Source organism: Crotalus tigris, unplaced genomic scaffold, assembly GCF_016545835.1.
Source record: "Crotalus tigris isolate CLP2741 ecotype Arizona unplaced genomic scaffold, ASM1654583v1 scf7180000024472.5447098, whole genome shotgun sequence".
NCBI classification, from domain to species: Eukaryota; Metazoa; Chordata; class Lepidosauria; order Squamata; family Viperidae; genus Crotalus; species Crotalus tigris.
In genome coordinates this window covers 238,784-256,156 of record NW_024100643.1, presented here as the reverse complement: position 1 = coordinate 256,156, position 17,373 = coordinate 238,784, and the positions used below count along the sequence as shown (strand labels likewise).

The 17,373-nt window shown below is 35.3% G+C and overlaps 1 protein-coding gene across 11 annotated transcripts in view; it reads left to right on the top strand.

Annotated features, from left to right (window-relative positions):
• MLLT6 (MLLT6, PHD finger containing) overlaps positions 1–17,373 on the top strand; it is a 112,821-nt gene that overhangs the window by 24,950 nt on the left and 70,498 nt on the right. For 7 of the 11 annotated variants that reach the window (XR_005555491.1, XR_005555492.1, XR_005555493.1 and 4 more), the window contains exons 3-7: positions 3,943–3,997; positions 5,540–5,649; positions 6,720–6,823; positions 8,268–8,361; positions 12,476–12,583. Coding sequence is in view for 8 of the 11 variants with exons in the window: in XM_039333179.1 (XP_039189113.1) it covers positions 3,943–3,997; positions 5,540–5,649; positions 6,720–6,823; positions 8,268–8,361; positions 12,476–12,583 (471 nt within the window). In the remaining 3 variants the exon portion in view is untranslated. Of the gene's footprint in view, positions 1–3,942; positions 3,998–5,539; positions 5,650–6,719; positions 6,824–8,267; positions 8,362–12,475; positions 12,584–15,378; positions 15,482–17,373 lie in introns of those variants that run through there. The other 4 variants (XM_039333178.1, XM_039333184.1, XM_039333183.1 and 1 more) reach the window with 3 other exon arrangements.

The window sequence follows — 17,373 nt, the reverse complement described above, 5'->3', positions numbered from 1 at the left end:
TATTCATGTTTATTGCAAGACAGTTAAGTTGCTCACATTGTTCCAAGTTGGTTTCATATTGCAAGTTTTTGGATTCTCATTTAAAACTATGCCTCTTACTATTTCTGAATTATTCACATGGACTTAAATTTTAAGGAATTTGTTACTTATAAATGCCCATTGGGGGATTTATTAGTTAATTTAGTCTGTGGAGATTCTCAGTCATCCAGGTCATAGTTGTCCCAAAGATGCTTTTTCAAAAGGCAACTGGACTGTTTTTTTTTTCTTTGAGGAGGAAGAAGAAGAAGACGTTTTGTTTCTCATCCAAGAAGTTTCATCAGTTCTGGCAGGATGGTGGGGGAAATGGACGGATTAGTTCTGACATGATAGGGGGGGTTGGGATTGGAAGGATATTTCTTTATAGTCATCTGGTCGTTACCACTCTCCCTAAGAACTTTTTAGGACACTTGGGTTTTAGTTGCGTGCTCAGGGTCACACATATCAGAGTGCAAATGGGGATGGAATCTGAGAGCTGTTCAGTGTTAACATAAGTGGCCTCTTTTACTCCTCCTTCAAACCACAGGTTCTCTATATCCAAAATGTGGACTTTCTGGCTTTGTTTATTTGTTTGTTTATAATAATCGGTATAATTATTGATATAAATTGGTATAAATGTGTACCATTTATAAATGATTTTAAATGCAGCTTTTTTATCTTTTACCAAGCTCAAGTGTTAAATATAAGCTCTTTCAAAGCTAAGGGAAATAACATGTATTATGCAGTTATTTCATCTTTCCTCAATTAATAGAGCTTATGTGGTACAAAGAAGGAAAAAAGAAAAAAAAAGTGAACCTCTACAAGGTTACAAATGGAAACTAGCATTGTTTGGATTTTGTCCCCTCCCCTGGATATGCACACAAATAAAATTCCATGAAATAAGCTGAATGTTTGCACAATGCAAGCTTCAAGAAAAAGAAAATACTCCAAGTGCTAATGAAAATGTGTATATATGTTATGAGCCAGATTACTTTAGATTAAATCCTTTATCAAAGGCATTACAAAACAAACCCATGTAAAACAAAGCCATGGGGAACAACTTAAAAAAAATTAATTTATAAAAATAGTCAGCTAACTAAATAAAAAAAGGTATTTTACTGTTTGTTATATAAGAGAAACATAATTTCAGAATAAATTTAGTGCATTATTTTTAACTTTTTCAGCAATGAAACTTATTAATTAAAAATAAATCCTGGAACCCCTGATTAAGAATAGAACTTTACTGAGAGAAAATTAGCTGTGTTTGAGAGATATTATTTATTTATTTGCCCTTAATCTCTCATGAAATTTCATCCAGGTTCATTCAGCATTCTAGTATTCTTGTGTTGAAAAATTCTGCATTACACCATAGGGTTATAGCAGTGACTTCTGGTTATTAGATTCTATATAAAACAAGCACAGATAGTCCTTGTTTACTGACCACAATTGGATCAGCAACTCAGGGTCAATAAGTGAAACTATGATTATGCTCATGATTTTACCTGACCTCTCCTCTGCTTTACAGACCTGTGAGGATTGGTTGCAATGTTACTTGTTCATCACCATCGTAATTGCAAACTGTTGCTAAATGTGGGAGTCACTAAATAAAGATTATCTGTATTATAAATCACTATGGTATGTTTGTGTGTGTTCCCACTATTTTGTAAAAAATAATATATTATTTTATATAATATTCATTTTCTGCTTTCTTAATTCATTTTTTGCTTTCTGCACAAAACAAACTTTACTTAGAAATACTCTGTGAAATGGTTCTTTATCTCTGTTTTCACAATGTTTTGGGGTTTTTTTTTTTCAGAGAAGGAGCAGGAAAAGAGGGCAGAGTGCATCAGCCCAGACAGTGCAGACTATAGAGTAACTTTGATCCATTTTTGCTAAATCCTATTGAAGCATCACCCACCCTCCTTTTCCAAATCAGCACAATCAATTTGTATCCTACATGCTCAGGCAATACCAACTGTTTCTTAGCCACAGAGAATCTTGAATTAAGTTCAAATGTAGTTTTGCTGAAGAATCACTCCACAGCATCTGTTTTGCCGGCTAAAGCTGAGTAACATAATGTGTGAAGTAAGAATATGAGCATGAATGCTTAGGGAAATGTTACTTACTTCTGAATGTCTATAGCTGTATCATAAATGTCAGAGATCGATAGTTTCCAGATGTGATAAATTCAAGATTAGAGATTAACAGAGTTGGAAGAGACCTTGGAAGTCTTCTAGTCCAACCCCATGCTCAAGCAGGAAACCCTATACCATTTCAGATAAATGGTTGTCTGATCTCTTCATAAAAAACTCCAGAGTGACTCCACTCACAACTTCTTGAGGCAAGTCATTCCACTGATTAATTGTTCTAAATGTCAGGAAATTTCTCCTTAGTTGATTAATTTTCATCCATCACTTCTTGTTTTGCCTTCAGGTACTTCGGAGAATAAGTTGACCTCTTCTTTGTGGCAACCCCTCAAATTTTGGAACACTGCTATCATGTCACTCCTACTTCTTCTTTTTACTAGACTAGACATATCCAATTCCTGAAACTACTCTTTGTATGTTTTAGCCTCCAGTTCTCTAATCATCTTTGTTGCTCTTCTCTGCTCTCTTTCTAGAGCCTCAACAATTTTTTTTATATTATGGCGACCAAAACTGGATTTAATATTCCAAGTATCAAGTGGTATCAGGTGGTACTAACAGGGTGCTACTGCTTTTAAAAATTGTAGGAACTTTTATTCTTCATTGTCTTCCCAAAGCCCATTTGGGAATGATTGGCTCCATTAGACAAAGTAAGCTGTTTGCTTTATAAATGAACTGACTCCTGTCCTTGGGAGCTGGATTGACTGCAAGGCAACTCCTGGGAAAAGTGAGGAGATTTATGGATGAGTTTTATAGTCTTGTTTAAGTAAGGAGTGGATGGGTGAGCTGACTGGCTGGCTGGCTGGCAGAGTGTTTCACCCTTCATGTTTACATTTTTTCCTAATCATCTGGAGCAGAGAGGTTGGAAAGGTTTTTTCAGTTGCAAATTTCTTGATGTGAATCCACCTACCATACACCCTGACTCTTGTTCCTCTTTTTTTTTTCAGCTGCCTCTCAAGACATGCACATCCTTGTGAGAAACAGGCCTAATTTCTTAAATCCAATTCCTCAATAATCATTCAATGAAAGCTTCCCCCCAAAATCTACCTCCCATTTGTTGCTTGGCCTTTCTTTCAATGTTTATACAGGCTGGTTAGGCTCCATCTAAACCTGTCACTTTTTATATAATTTTTTCCCCTTTTGAGGTAAGGATCAAATGATCCATATATGTACAATCTGAGAACCAACCATTGTGGCTAAGATCAAGGCAAAGGATAAGGAAACAGAAATTCTGGAACAACAGTTCAAAGAGTAAATTTATTTGCCTTACATTAATCCTTGCTTAATTAATACTGATCCCTTGTGTTAAACTGAGTCAAATTAAAATATTGCAGAATTAACAAATTAAGAATGTATTTGAGTTTAGATAGATTTAGGGGCACATTGTGATGCAAGTAAGGAGTAGAGTATGGCTAAAAGCAAAAAATTATCCATAATCTTCCTGGTTGAAGATCTACCTGTCACAGTGCTGAAAATAATATTTTTTCAAGCAATATCTTATTCATATTCTTTATTTTTAAATCTGTTTGATTTCTAAGTAGGTATCTAATTTTTATAATCTATTTGAATTTAATTTCCAGCAAAGTTTCTCTAAAACGTGATTTAAAATATACTTTCATCCAATTTTCTTACGTTTATGGAACTAAGAGCTGCACTGAAGAAGAACTGTGGATGTTTTTCTATCTGATCAAGAATAATGAGAATTGTAACTTTCTGGAACTCTGAAAGTTCTGTATCACTGCTAACCTTGGGTCTTTTTGATTTTATTTTTTTTAATGTACAGAGATGCGAGCTGTGTCCTCATAAAGATGGAGCACTGAAACGGACTGATAGTGGAGGTGAGCTTACTTTTGAAGATAGCAGAGCAGTCCAGACACCATTTCTCAGTCTAAACAAGGAACATTTGCTTTTGAGCTACTTTTTACAACTTTTCCTTCTGCCACAAATCAAGAAGGCTGTGGCATGTGAAGTTAAAATCAAAATCAAAATGGTAGCAGAGTAATAAGGGTCACTTTTCTGTGAGACGGATGGTCATATAAATTTGATTACTATAAGTAAAAATAGGCAAAAAAATAAGCAAAGGGAATTCAAATTCAGCAGAATTATTAAGGTCATTGTTAAGAGACATACCATGATTGGATTTCAGTCATTCAGAATAGTTCCACTTCTTTTAGATTTCTGAAACTCATAGGCAAAGTTTCCGTCCAGCTGTCTAAGGCAAAGGTCTTCCAAAGGGTGAATGCGGTTCCTGAAAAACATTTCTCACTCTCTCCAAAATTTCCCAAGGGGAAAGGCCCTCAGCATATCCACATAGGACACACATAAGATAGATGCAGTCTTGAAGTTGACTATCTTGCAGGTACCTGAGAATTAAATTATTTTTGGTCAAAACCTGCGATTTGGATTTGTACCTGGAAGCCTATTGGCAGTCAATGCAATGCCTGTAACAAAAGTTTTATGCTTGTTGCAGCAGTTATTCCAAATGCTTGCCAACTCCATTATTATGAAATGACAATACCAATACTTCCTTACTCCATCCTCAGAACATAAGGAGTTATGTCTCACTTGAGCACCATTACAAATAATAATGAGTATATTTTTGGTTCACCCAATGCCACTTTTTTCCAGGAAGTTTTTAGACTAATCGAGGCTCCCTTAGAACTGTGAACAAATGAAAGTTGGAAGCATGAAAAAGAAATTATGGCTGCTTTGGAATCTCTGAGAGAGGAATCAACAAAGATGTCATTTTCACTGTGACAATAAATCTTTTATATTATCAAAAAAAAGAGGATGTCAATCTTGCATTCAGGTTTTTATATCATCAAGTCAATTGCTTCTTCAGGGCTGGAACTATAGTTCAGGCATTTACAACATCATAGAATTACAATGTAATTCTATAGCTGTGAACGCGTGTTTGAACAGAAATACAGTACTTCTCACAAAGGGGAGAAAATACTACAACCTGGTAAGCTTTATGTTTGTTGAGTCTCCAGGTGTGGACTGCTAATAGTCAAATTCAAAGCCCCGATCATCTCCCTTGATAGGATTATATATATTGAACTAGATTTGGGCTACATCTTTTTCGCCACATAGAAAACAAATAGCCTGTGCACCAATGATTAGCATGTGGGAGAACACTTAAAAGTCTTTAACCCAATCTTGTGTTCCCTCTATAGAGATAATTGGCTCAATTTGGAGGAACAGTGGTTCATTAAAGGTCCCACTTGTGGTCTGGAAAATGTAATTTTATTGCCTCAGTGAAAATCAGGCCATAAAAACTTGATCCCCCACAGAATACCTAAACCAATTACGGTTTGATTGATGCCTTTTTCTGATGTTCCTTATTTTCTCTATATCATTTTTGTCCTTCTGGCATCCAGGCTGGGCCCATGTTGTCTGTGCTCTGTATATCCCTGAGGTGCAGTTCGCGAATGTTCTCACTATGGAGCCTATTGTCCTCCAGTATGTGCCCCATGACCGCTTCAATAAGGTAAAGGAGAGATCTATCACAACTTACCTAACCTACCTCTTTTTGAAGTCTTGGGGCCAGCTCACATATTAAATTAAATACTAGAGCATGCAGTTTCCCTGTAGTTTGTTTATATTACTATCTTTTTTTAAGTGTGGGTGCCCAATCCTGTGTCAGTAAGAATGAATAGAGATTTCCCCTTAAGGTATCAATTATGGAAACATCTATGAATTTTCTCGGTCATAGAACAAACTTGGTTTCTCAATGCTTCCTTCTGGGTTGTTTTTACCAACTTCTCAGTCTCCCAAAATACAAATCTAATAGTTTCTAATAGTTTACCATTCTAGCACTTCATAGGCTCAACTCTGCTTAGCTTCCAAACCCAGACAAGACCAAGTAACTTAACAAAATGTTATGCCTTCCCACTGTATTGCAAGTTTTTTTTAAAAAAATGTGTTTCTTTCTCTTTTATATTTTCATGAAGAAAATATAAGGAAGAACAAATTTGAAAAGTAGAAGTGGAAGTTTTAAGTCTTCCCTTTGCACACGTGGAGATATCAATCAAGATTCCATTCCCATATGCTTAGAATAATATTATTTTCTTTCTCTCTCTCTCTCTCTCTCTCTCTTTCTCTCTCTCTCTCTCTCTCTCTCTCACACACACACACACACACACACACACACACACACCTGCATCTTGCTTATAGAATTATGGAATTGGAACGAACCACAAGGTTCCCACCCCCCAGGCAGAGAAGAAAACCAATTAAATCATCCTTGAGTAGTAGCTATCCTGCCTCTTAAAAATCTCCAGAGATGCAGAACCAAAGCCTCTGTAGACTGTTCCAGCATAATAAATATCTTACTATCTGATAATCATATTATGTGGTATTGTTCTCAGACTCTTTTCAGAGATCATCCTGATTGACTATGAATTCTGTAGCCCCTATATTTGAAGGGCACCAGGCTATTCTACGCTGTCCTAAGTTACTACATATTGCCAAACAATGTCATTCGTAAAATTGCATTTTGGGATCTCCACTGAGAGGCATATTAGAAAAGCAGATGAAATCCTGTTGTTCTTGTTGCAGACTTGTTACATCTGTGAAGAACAGGGCAGGGAGAGCAAAGCAGCTTCTGGAGCCTGCATGACTTGCAATCGTCATGGTTGTCGGCAAGCCTTCCATGTTACCTGGTGAGTCCATAAGTATAAATTTCAAAATCACTTTCTTCCACCCCAGTTTCTGTTCCCCAACCTTTCAGTTTCTTCCATCACTATTATGAATCAATGAAATATTATTAACTAGTAAGGATGAAGAATTCCTCTGATTGATTGTAGCTTCTTCCTGAAACCTAAAAGTTTTATGTATGTTTTCATTTTGGCTTATTTCTCCTCCTCTCATCTTTAAAAGAATACTTCTAACGAAGGAAAAGATTATGCCCATTTCCCATCCATCTTACTCTCCCAACATCCTGTTATTCACCCAATGAAAATCACAAATTTCCTTTTTATTTTAAATCTGAAATTGGGATGGCCACCATTTTGGATATTTAATTTTCAGTCTTTCTTTTTAAATAACACATCCTTTGCCTTTACACCAAATATGAAACACAAATTTTAATTAGTGGGATTTTTTTTTAAAAAAAAAGAATTCTGATGGGGAAAAGGGTAGGAATGGCATTCCTAAGGGAGAGAATAAAGCAGGAGAATATTTAATGCTGCTTGATTGTTTCACTATTGCACTACATTTCTCATCTAGTTGGCCTAAACGTGACTTGGGAAAGTGACCAAGAAGGAGAAAATAATGGAAGGAAAGGGGAAATATGCATTTTACCCTTGCCTTCCATTTCCCTTCCATAAATCTTATCCTGTCCTTGCTTTTTTTATATAATCCAGAGAGGCCCAATTCCTAGCCCAACTTCACTGACAGATTTCTTATTCAACAAAGAAATAGACTGCAGGACAAAAAAGGCATAAATTAATAATCTTTTGATAAAGGACAGGGTCCAACAGAAATGTATATAACCCTTCTAGAGGGTTTTTTTTTTACTTTTTTGTTGTTGAAAAAGTGGATTAGCTCCACTTTAAGAACAAAGGGCAATTTGGGTAATTAAAAAAATGAATCTTTTTTTGTTTGCCATATTCTTTTTTTTTTTTTTTTGCATCAACAATAGAATAGAAAAGGATATTTAACTGTTAACAAATCAAATACATCTCCTTATTGCTAATTAATTTATTTCTGTTAAAACATTAGAACATACTCCACCAACATATACTATAAGATGGCAGTTTGAATAGTTTCTGTCTTCTCTCTGATGTTATTAGTTGTTACACAAAGAATAGTACCACAAGTCTCAGATGTTCATTTACAAATCAGGACATGAGTTGGCAATTACGAAGAGGAGTAAGGAGATCTATGTATTTTTTTTAATAGCTTGCCCTGTAACCATTTCAGGGCTGATGGCTTTGTTATTAGGGTAGGTATGAGAAGGTGTGTGGAGTAAATTATTTCTTTTATTTACATAACTTCTTTAAAGTTATGTAAAGGAAAATTGAATTAGTGAGTTAGGGAAATCAAAACCTGGTTTGACTGAGATGCCCTGGCCTCAGTTTACATCAGTTCACTTCCATATTTCAGTGCTCAAATGGCTGGACTTTTGTGTGAAGAAGAAGTCTTGGAAGTTGATAATGTGAAATACTGTGGCTACTGCAAGTACCATTTCAATAAAATGGTGAGTCATTACTTCTTGTTATAATCGTAAATAAAATGTAGATAGTTACCAAGGTCTAACAGAAGCTATGGATATAAGTCTGGAGATTTTTGCACGTGCTTTATTCCTGGGTTAGGGTCCTTTCCAAATTATTGGTCTCTAAGATCAGAAGCGTAAATCACAGAAAGTTCAAAAGTCAGTTTCAAGAAAGGAAACCAATGTGGGTAAATATGTAGGAGGATACATATTTGTGTCTGTGGGTTTGACAGAGAGATTACAAATATTAAAACAGGTATGTACAATTTCTTCCAAGTCAAGGGCTCCCCTTGATTTTTGAGAGGCATCTTGAAGCCTGCCCTATTAACAAAAAGTGCATGTTAAAGAAATGTGCAGAAACAAACTTTATTTAATCTTTTAATTAAATTTATAAGTACATGAAATACAACTGACATGATTACAGCACATATACTGAATCTTATTCATGTTCTGTTACATTAAAAGCAACAGTTCTATGGCAACTTTTGCATAGGTTCTGAAAAATAAATCTAAGACTGTTGGAAATGGTGTATGGAATTGGACCTTGGATTATACATCTTTATCAGAACGTCTTAACTGAGATAAAATCCTAAAAAACACTGGCTACTGAAGGCAAACAATTGGTTTCAATAAGATGATAGTGATTTAAGAGAGGTTTTGCTTCCAGTGACTACAATTATGCATTCTTTTTACTGATACATTTTTAGTTTTGAAAACCTGCAGTACTGGAAGTATCAGATGAATTTTTTTTTAAAAACAACCTTCACCTACATGAAGGAATTTTCATCGTTCTGCAGCATTAAGGTCTGCTTCTTCCATTGAGCCTCACCTATTAGATTAAATGAAAATGTCATCTTAAATCTAGATAATTGTATAATCTAATTTATAGACAGGAACAGAATGCTGTATCTTTTTTTTTTTTTTGCAAATTATTTGTAGATTTTTCCTCTTCTACATATTTACAAACACTAACATTCTTCTAAATGTTAAAACTATTTTAACATTTAACAGCCATTTTGGAGTAACATTAATCCATTTTTTTTCTGTAGTATGAATCTTCTTCTCTAGGCATTTTATTTTGTTGTTTCTTCTTTTCCTGTTATTTTTAACGTTTTCAATAGCATAGCTTAACTGAAGATTTCCCAAAAAATAGGGACCAAAATAAAACCTAATGATACAGCTATATTAGTTTACTTGTATCTGCCATGTTCATTATTAAAATGGGGATTACATCAGGTAAATTACATTAGAATAGCATTTTAAAGGTAAAACAGCACATTAATAAGAAATTAAATCCTGCTCAGTAACAGCAATTTCTGTCAACTGAAGCTTTAGCTGAACCTTTTCATACCAAGATTTCCAAGTGTTTTTTTTAATAAAAAAAATAGATTAAAACACTACTAAAAAGTCATGAGAAAACAAGGAAGCACAACCTCCCTTTCCCTAATATATGTCCCATCATTTTTGGTTCATTCTTGTATATGAAGAAAGTTGGGATCAAAGTCACTATGTAGAAGTCTGCTTGCTCTTAATCTCAATTTCCTCTCCCCCATTTTTTTTCTTGCCCTGAAATTAGCTTTCCTCTAGAAATAAAATCTGATGTCATGTTATGTTTGCATAATCAGAATTGTAAGCTAAATGGTCTATAAAGCCTATTCCAAATCTGTTCTTATGAGGGATATGATACTACTTTTTGATTCCTCATGAAACTTCCAGACTAGAAAGAAAGGAGAACATGCAGTCCTCTCTGAACATTTGTAAGGGAATTTAATCTGTCCATTATACTTAAAGAAAAATACAGTTGTCTTATCATACCAAAAGTTGAAAGGAATGTCTCCAGTTTATTCAGTCGAGAGCCCAAATATTTTTTTTTAAATTAATGCTGAGTTCTCTACATGATGCTAGTGTCATATCTACATCTAGAAAATTATTAAATCCCTATGTCTATAAAATTAAATGTTTCAAGGATAACGTTTGGCAAGATCTCATTGCCCAAAGAATATTCCATAGCTGACAACAGAAGATTCCTCTGGCTTCTAGTGCAAGTACAAATAAATTGAATGCTTGGTGGGCTTCCTATCCCAAAGGAATGTCTCAACTTTTAGTTCTGCCTTGCATTCTGTATAGACAGGTGCTGACTACCTTTAGGCAGATAAATGAAACATTTATAGACAGATGTAGATTTGATGCTCTGCCGCAGAATCCGTTCAGACAAATGCTGGAATGGCTTTGCTTCTTCGGTTGGTTCACTTACAGGGGTCTCAGGGAGAGACAAATACTCTGGGCTAGCTGGGGAAGATTTAGTCAATATATGGAAATCAAGCATTATTTCCAGATAAAAATGCTGAATAGCCCAAATATCTTCTTTGAAATGAAATATTCTGCCCTTCATTACTCATGATCAAGTACACTATTGTGGATATCCTCTGAAGTAATGTTTCAAATATTACCTTAGAATTTTGTTTGTTTGCATTTGGGTATATTTTTCATTATTAATATTAACAATTTGCTTTTACAGATTTTTTTATCTTGTTTTCAGGACAACCTGAAGGAGAGAGGGAATGAGAGGAAGGCAGGGAGGCAGGGAGGGAGGGAGGCATAGCACTCCAGGGCATAACTGGGGCCTCATCTCAACCTTGGATTAACTTTCCAAGCCATGATGACAGAACCTAAGGAACTTAATAACAAAGGGAAAAATATTGCTGATTCTGAGTAGGTTGCCTCCGTTGTTATCAGGACTTATAAGAAAAGCTTCCATATCATCATATTAAATTACTGTCTTCATAGGCCTGGACAAAGGCTTCATTGGTATAAATTCCTATTAGGGCATCTTCCAGACAGTTTGATTCCTGAGACAGGAAATGCATATGGCACAATCCCTACCACCACCTCCAGCCCTCTGATTAAGGCCCTATTCATTCAGAAGATAGATGTAAGCACTTACTCCTATGTTCTTATGTAGATCCTACTTTGCAATTGAGTTTTCAGCAGATGAATGGCTAGCTCAGCCATCTCCAACCAACATTTTCCATATGTGTTGGTTAGACTATGACCCCATCATTTCCAGTCAATACAGGTTAAGATTGAGAGAGTTATAATCCATCAAATCTGAAAAACACCCTGCTTGGGAAGGTTAAAATTTGTAGATCATGTCCTTGAGGACAAACTTCTCTTTCATTCTGCTTCTCAGAATCTATCTCTGATGGTGTCCATTGCATTCTCCTAATAGATAATTTTCTAAATTTAATTTATCATTTTTTATTATGAAAGCTAGATAGCCCAGTAATAAAGCAGAAAATCCCATGTTCATTAATGGCATCTCTGAAGAGTTTTATACAGTTTTATACCTAAAATTCAAGAATGCTGTTCCCCATTACTGTCAATAGTACACTAGCACAATATTGTCAGCATAGTATTTATAGGATAGTACAGTGTAATTACATGTGCCAATGTTAAGCAGTGAGCTAGGTTTCTAATTAGAATGTTCTTTCAACAAACAATTGAAGTTTAGGATTAGGAAATAGTATTCCTAGAGAAATAAACAGTGTTTAACAACTGTTCTTGACCTAAGTTATGGTTTTCTCCTACATGATAAAAAGACAACAGTAGTAGGAGTAGTTTGATTGTTGATAAAATATGATTAATATTGGACAAGAGGGTATAGGGAAAAAATTAAATATTCCCTCTGAAAACAACACTACTGGTTTTTTAAGCAGTAGCAGATTACTATTAAACAACTGCTTCAGAGATCTTTTGTTTGTCTTTGAACCTGATAAAAAAGGTTGCTATGAGTCATTTCTATTAAGCTTTAGGGCTGACCAGTTTTTACACCAGATACCATAGGCTAGTTTGGATCTTTTTCTTTAAAGATTAAACTATGGTCCCAAAAATGAATTCTGGCAGCATGAAGAATCTCCAGCTTGAAGCTTGCTTGACATAAAATGATAGTGGAAACATCTAGGAGGAAGAGGGTTTTGTAAATTATAAAACCAAACTGCTTGGTTGTAGAAGTCTGTTAGTTCTTCTTGTTTGCTTTCATTTTTCCCTTCTATGTCCATCTGATCCAAAATCCTTTCCCTAATTTCCCACTTGCCTCCAGAAGACTTCACGCCATTTTGGAGGTGGTTCTTTTATTGGAGGAAGGAGGAGTCAGTCAGCATCACCTACGCAAGAGAAGCATGTGTCTCATCATGAGAAACCAAAGAAGGTAAGAAAGAAGAAGACAAATAAAACAGTAAAATACAAAGAGCGCACATCAAAGGTTGAGAGTAAGTGCACATATTGTTTCATGGAATATGTATTTTAGGATTTTGCCTTTCTAATACCAAAGCAGATTAAATCAAATAGATAAACTTTACCTAATTATAGTACACTGTATTCTTGCTGTTCTTCTTTATCTGTCAGAATTAGTATTGGTTGCATAATTCAACATCTGGAAAATATTTGCTGAAATAATTGGATAGTTCCAGGTATCAATGAAGATAACATTTGGGTTAATTTGTATTACTTTTCACAAACTCAATTACACAGTACATTCAGTAACTAGCTAAGGGCAGAAACTTTACAGACTTAGCAAAATTTGATGACTTGCTCTATTGTGATCAAGAAGGAAGTTGTTGATACACAGAAGATTCAGTTAACTACAAACCACAGAAATCCCTCTCTGTCTACATATAAGTATCACCTTCAAGGTTTTAATCCAGGCTTAAATCCACTCTTATAAGTACAAGGAGAATGGAATCAGCCTTGTTAATTTCATGACTATTTTCATTTTGTGCCTCTCTCAGTACCTCTGAACTACTTGAGGAGCCTAGTAAAATAAATAAGTTTTGTCACTTTAATCACTTTTTATAAATTAAATACTATTGTAAATATGCGTAGAAGTTGTCAGTTTTATTGTTTTCCAAAAAAAAAGGTGGATACTAGGATGGAAGATGTTCATATTACAGATGGCACTGTTATCAGTATCACTGATTTTCCATTGTTACAGTTTTTTCCCACCAGTCATCTTCCAGAAATAATGTAATTGAAACCTAGGAATTCTCAGTCAGCATGGCTATTTGCCACATTGTTAGAAATGTTAAGAGATGCAGCCCACATCTGGAAGGCGCTAGTTAAAGGGGCTTAGAGTATTGAACTGTCAGATTACAGCTGAAAGTATTTTGCTGCAAAAGACAATGGAAATTGCTTTTTAAAATAACTTGAAGTAGATGGAACAACATGGGAGCACAGACATTTTGGATGAATGAGTGAATAGAATTATCTATTCCTTTTTTAATGAAATAAGCTCTAAAAAAGAGTTTAACTGAACACATCTACTGCAATATAAGCTCTGTTGAATTCAAGCTGTTTTTAATCCTAGGAGTTGAAATTCAAAAAGAAATATTAAAGACAACCATAGGTAAAGTGCTTTCATAATAGCATTTGTTCTCACCAGTGCACCCTTTCTCCCTCCCTCCCTCAAAAAAGTTGAAATTACAGTTTACAAATAAGTAGATATGGTTCACTGACATGAATTCAGTTCCTTTTTGTAACATTAATATTTATCTGGAACAATAATAGGACCAGTTTGCATGCCTTTGCAACAGAGATTGTGGGGTTCATATTTAATCTTGTCAACATGCTTAATCCATTTTAGAAGTCAAACTCATATGTCTAAAAACAGACTACATTCTGCCAGGGAAAGCAATGGAAACTGGAAAAGAAAAAGAGAGACAAGAGGAAACCTGGCTTGGTAAATGTAGTAATGGAACAAAGTATTTTATATCACACCAGGCAAAAACAAAACAGAAGATGAGCTGGATGGCAGGCAACTTGTGGAAAAAAATAGACAACACCTGATAAGCTATGGAACAGCTATATTTACACTAACTTAGAAGGAAAGACGAGGAGAGTAAAAGCAGTGTCTTCACTTATTTTAATATGTTACTGAGAGATAAAAGATAGTTGTTTTTTGTTCTTCCTGAACTATCCCTTGCTCTATCATCCCCCTACTGCAAAAATAGAGACTACGATTTGATGATGCACAACAAGAAGGACAAAAAGGGTAGAGTGGACAATTGGATTGTAGAAGGAATTGCTAATATTTCATCTTCCATTTCAACAGAAAAATCTGTGTCCGATGTCCTGATTATATTCCCACATCAACAATCCAATCAAATGGGATGATACCAAGACATATCTTATATATTTCTGATAATATCTTTAGGGCTCTGAAAGAATCTGCCATTGCTACATATCTTTGCATATACTACTACTTAACCAGTGGAACGACCTGCCTCCAGAAGCGGTGAATGCTCCAACACTGAAAGTTTTTAAGAAGAGACTGGACAGCCATTTGTCTGAAATGATATAAGGTTTCCTGTCTGAGCAGGGGGTTGGACTAGATGACTTCCAAGGTCCCTTCCAACTTTATTATTATTATTACTGTCTTTGACCAGATTCACCACATAAACAATGTTTTGATTAAACTTGATTTACTAAAAACTACTACAAGTAGTCCTCAACTTACAGCAGTTTATTTAGTGATCGTTCAAAGTTATAACGACATTGAAAAAAGTGACTTAGGACCATTTCTCACACTTACGACCATTGTAACATCATGATCGTCACGTGATCAAAATTCAGGTGCTTGGCAGCTGGTTCATATTTATGATGGTCGCAGTGTCCTGGGGTCATGTGATCAACTTTTGCGACCTTCTGACAAGCGAAGTCAATGGGAAAGCTAGATTCACTTCACAACCATGTGACTAACTTAACAAATGCAATGATTCATTTAACAACTGAGGCAAGGAAAGCTGCAAAATGGGGCAAAACTCACTTAACAAATGTTTCACTTAGCAACATAAATTGTGGCTTAATTATGGTTGTAATTTGAGGACTACCTGAATTTATTGGATTTGCAAAACAAACATGGTTGTAAAACTTTATGTAGAAGCTACGACGCATAGCGAAACCAAACCTTGATGCTGGGAATAATGAAATGTGGATATTGGTTCTCAGAATTCTCAGCATGCCATGCAGACTGGGGATGCTACAGAACATGACCAGATAGACCTCAGCTTTATGTCTTATCTTCAGCAACAATGCATCCTCCTCTTTTCAGGTACAGATAGTCCTCTTTTAGTTGTGGCTACTTGGTTGCTAAGTGATGTGTTCATTAAACGAGACATCAGTTACCATGACAGACAGGATCTCACTTCTTCTGCAGTTGTTAAATGGGATATGATGTGACTGCAGCTTGTGATTTTACTGCCAGCTTCTCCATTGATTTTACTCATCAGGAACCAGTTATAAGGCACACAAATGGCAATCATGCTACAATAGTTGTAAATGCAAGGACCAGTCATAAATGTTACTTTGTCAGCACTGTCGTAACTTCAAATAGTCACTAAACAGGACAATCCTTAAGATAATTATTATTATTATTATTTGCTGCCCACCTCACTATTTGAAGCAAATCTTGTAAGCCCATCATGTTTTTGTTTCCCTTTGAAATAGTATCTTATCTGAACAAACAATTGATGAGCCGGTAAACTGCCTTCTCTGCAAGTATAAACAGCAGCTCTTTCTCCAAAACAACACATGCATCAATTAAATTCACATTTTTGGGGCAAGTCAAGCAATTGTAAAAAAGAACATCCATGCTGAATCTAGTGTAGCATTCCTTTCTCACTATGTTTCTGAGTAACTGATATTCCATATCCGAGCTTCTCTGAAATATTCTTTAATTCTTCTGACTAGTGGCATCCAAATTTTCATTTGGCTTAACTGATAATTTGTTTTAAGTTTCCTACTGCCTTGTTTGTACATTAATTGTCAGTACTGGCCAAGGCAATATTATCCGTAGCTGGGCCAACTTCTGTCACTTTGAAAATACAGAGGTTTTGAAGTTAATATGGAAAAAAAAACCCTGAAAGTATAAAAAGTACAAAAAGCTATTTTTGCAATTTGAAAGAGCGAACAGATACAGGCCCATCTTTTAAAAATGTTTTTTTTAGATGTTATCTTTTTTCTTTCTGCAATATCAGATAGAATTGAAGTGGTTAAAATGTTCAGTATTGTGCTTTTCCTTGATATATCTTGAAAATACCAGAAAGTTATTTTTACATTTCATCCTTGTTTCCCAGAATCAGTAAAGTACAGCAAAATAGAGAATATGAATTTATCATAATCTGCAACTAGAAGTTCAGGGATTGAAGATATAGACTTGACAGCAAATTAGCATATGAAGGAAGAAAGTTCCTAACTAGCTTTCTTTCTGAATTTCCAATTTGTTCAGAAAATGTTATGCCAAGATTTTAATTGTACTAGCATTTATTTTGTTTAGTGGAGTATTAAATTATGTGAGCCATCTTCATTGGTTCCTCACTGTTTCACTAAGGTAACACATTTGCATGTAGTGTTTGTATGTGTATTTTATCAAAAGCTATATATCCCTATAGAAAGCCAATTTGGTGTAATGCAAAGGCACCAGTCTAGAACCAGAGAAACCGAATTCTTATCTTGCCTTGGGCACAAAACCAGTTGCTGATTCTGGGCCAGTCACCGTCTCTCAACCCTAAGAAGGAATCAGTGTGGCAAAATTGCACCCACAAAACTGAGCAGCTACACCAGTTTGCCCGTCAAAACCCTGCCTTAATAAGACTTTTTTATCTGTCAGTAGAGAAAAGAAGTTAGCCTAACTTTCATTCTACGGCCTGGGAGCAGGCATAGAAAAATATTCACACTAAATGATGCTTAGTGAAACTATGCAGCTCCCTCCTATGGATCTTAAAAACCAGGCAGAATCCATAGGAAGAGCCTCAAATTTCCAATGACAATTTAAAGCTGATTGCCCATCCTTTGTATTGTATTTCAGTTGGCTACACATTGGCATCAGTGATGCTACAAACAACTTCATTCATTTTGCACAGAACTTAGGATAACTAAGTTAACTAACCAGTGGGTCTAATGCAAAGGGTATGACAGTCCATCTCTTTTGAACCATATTATTGA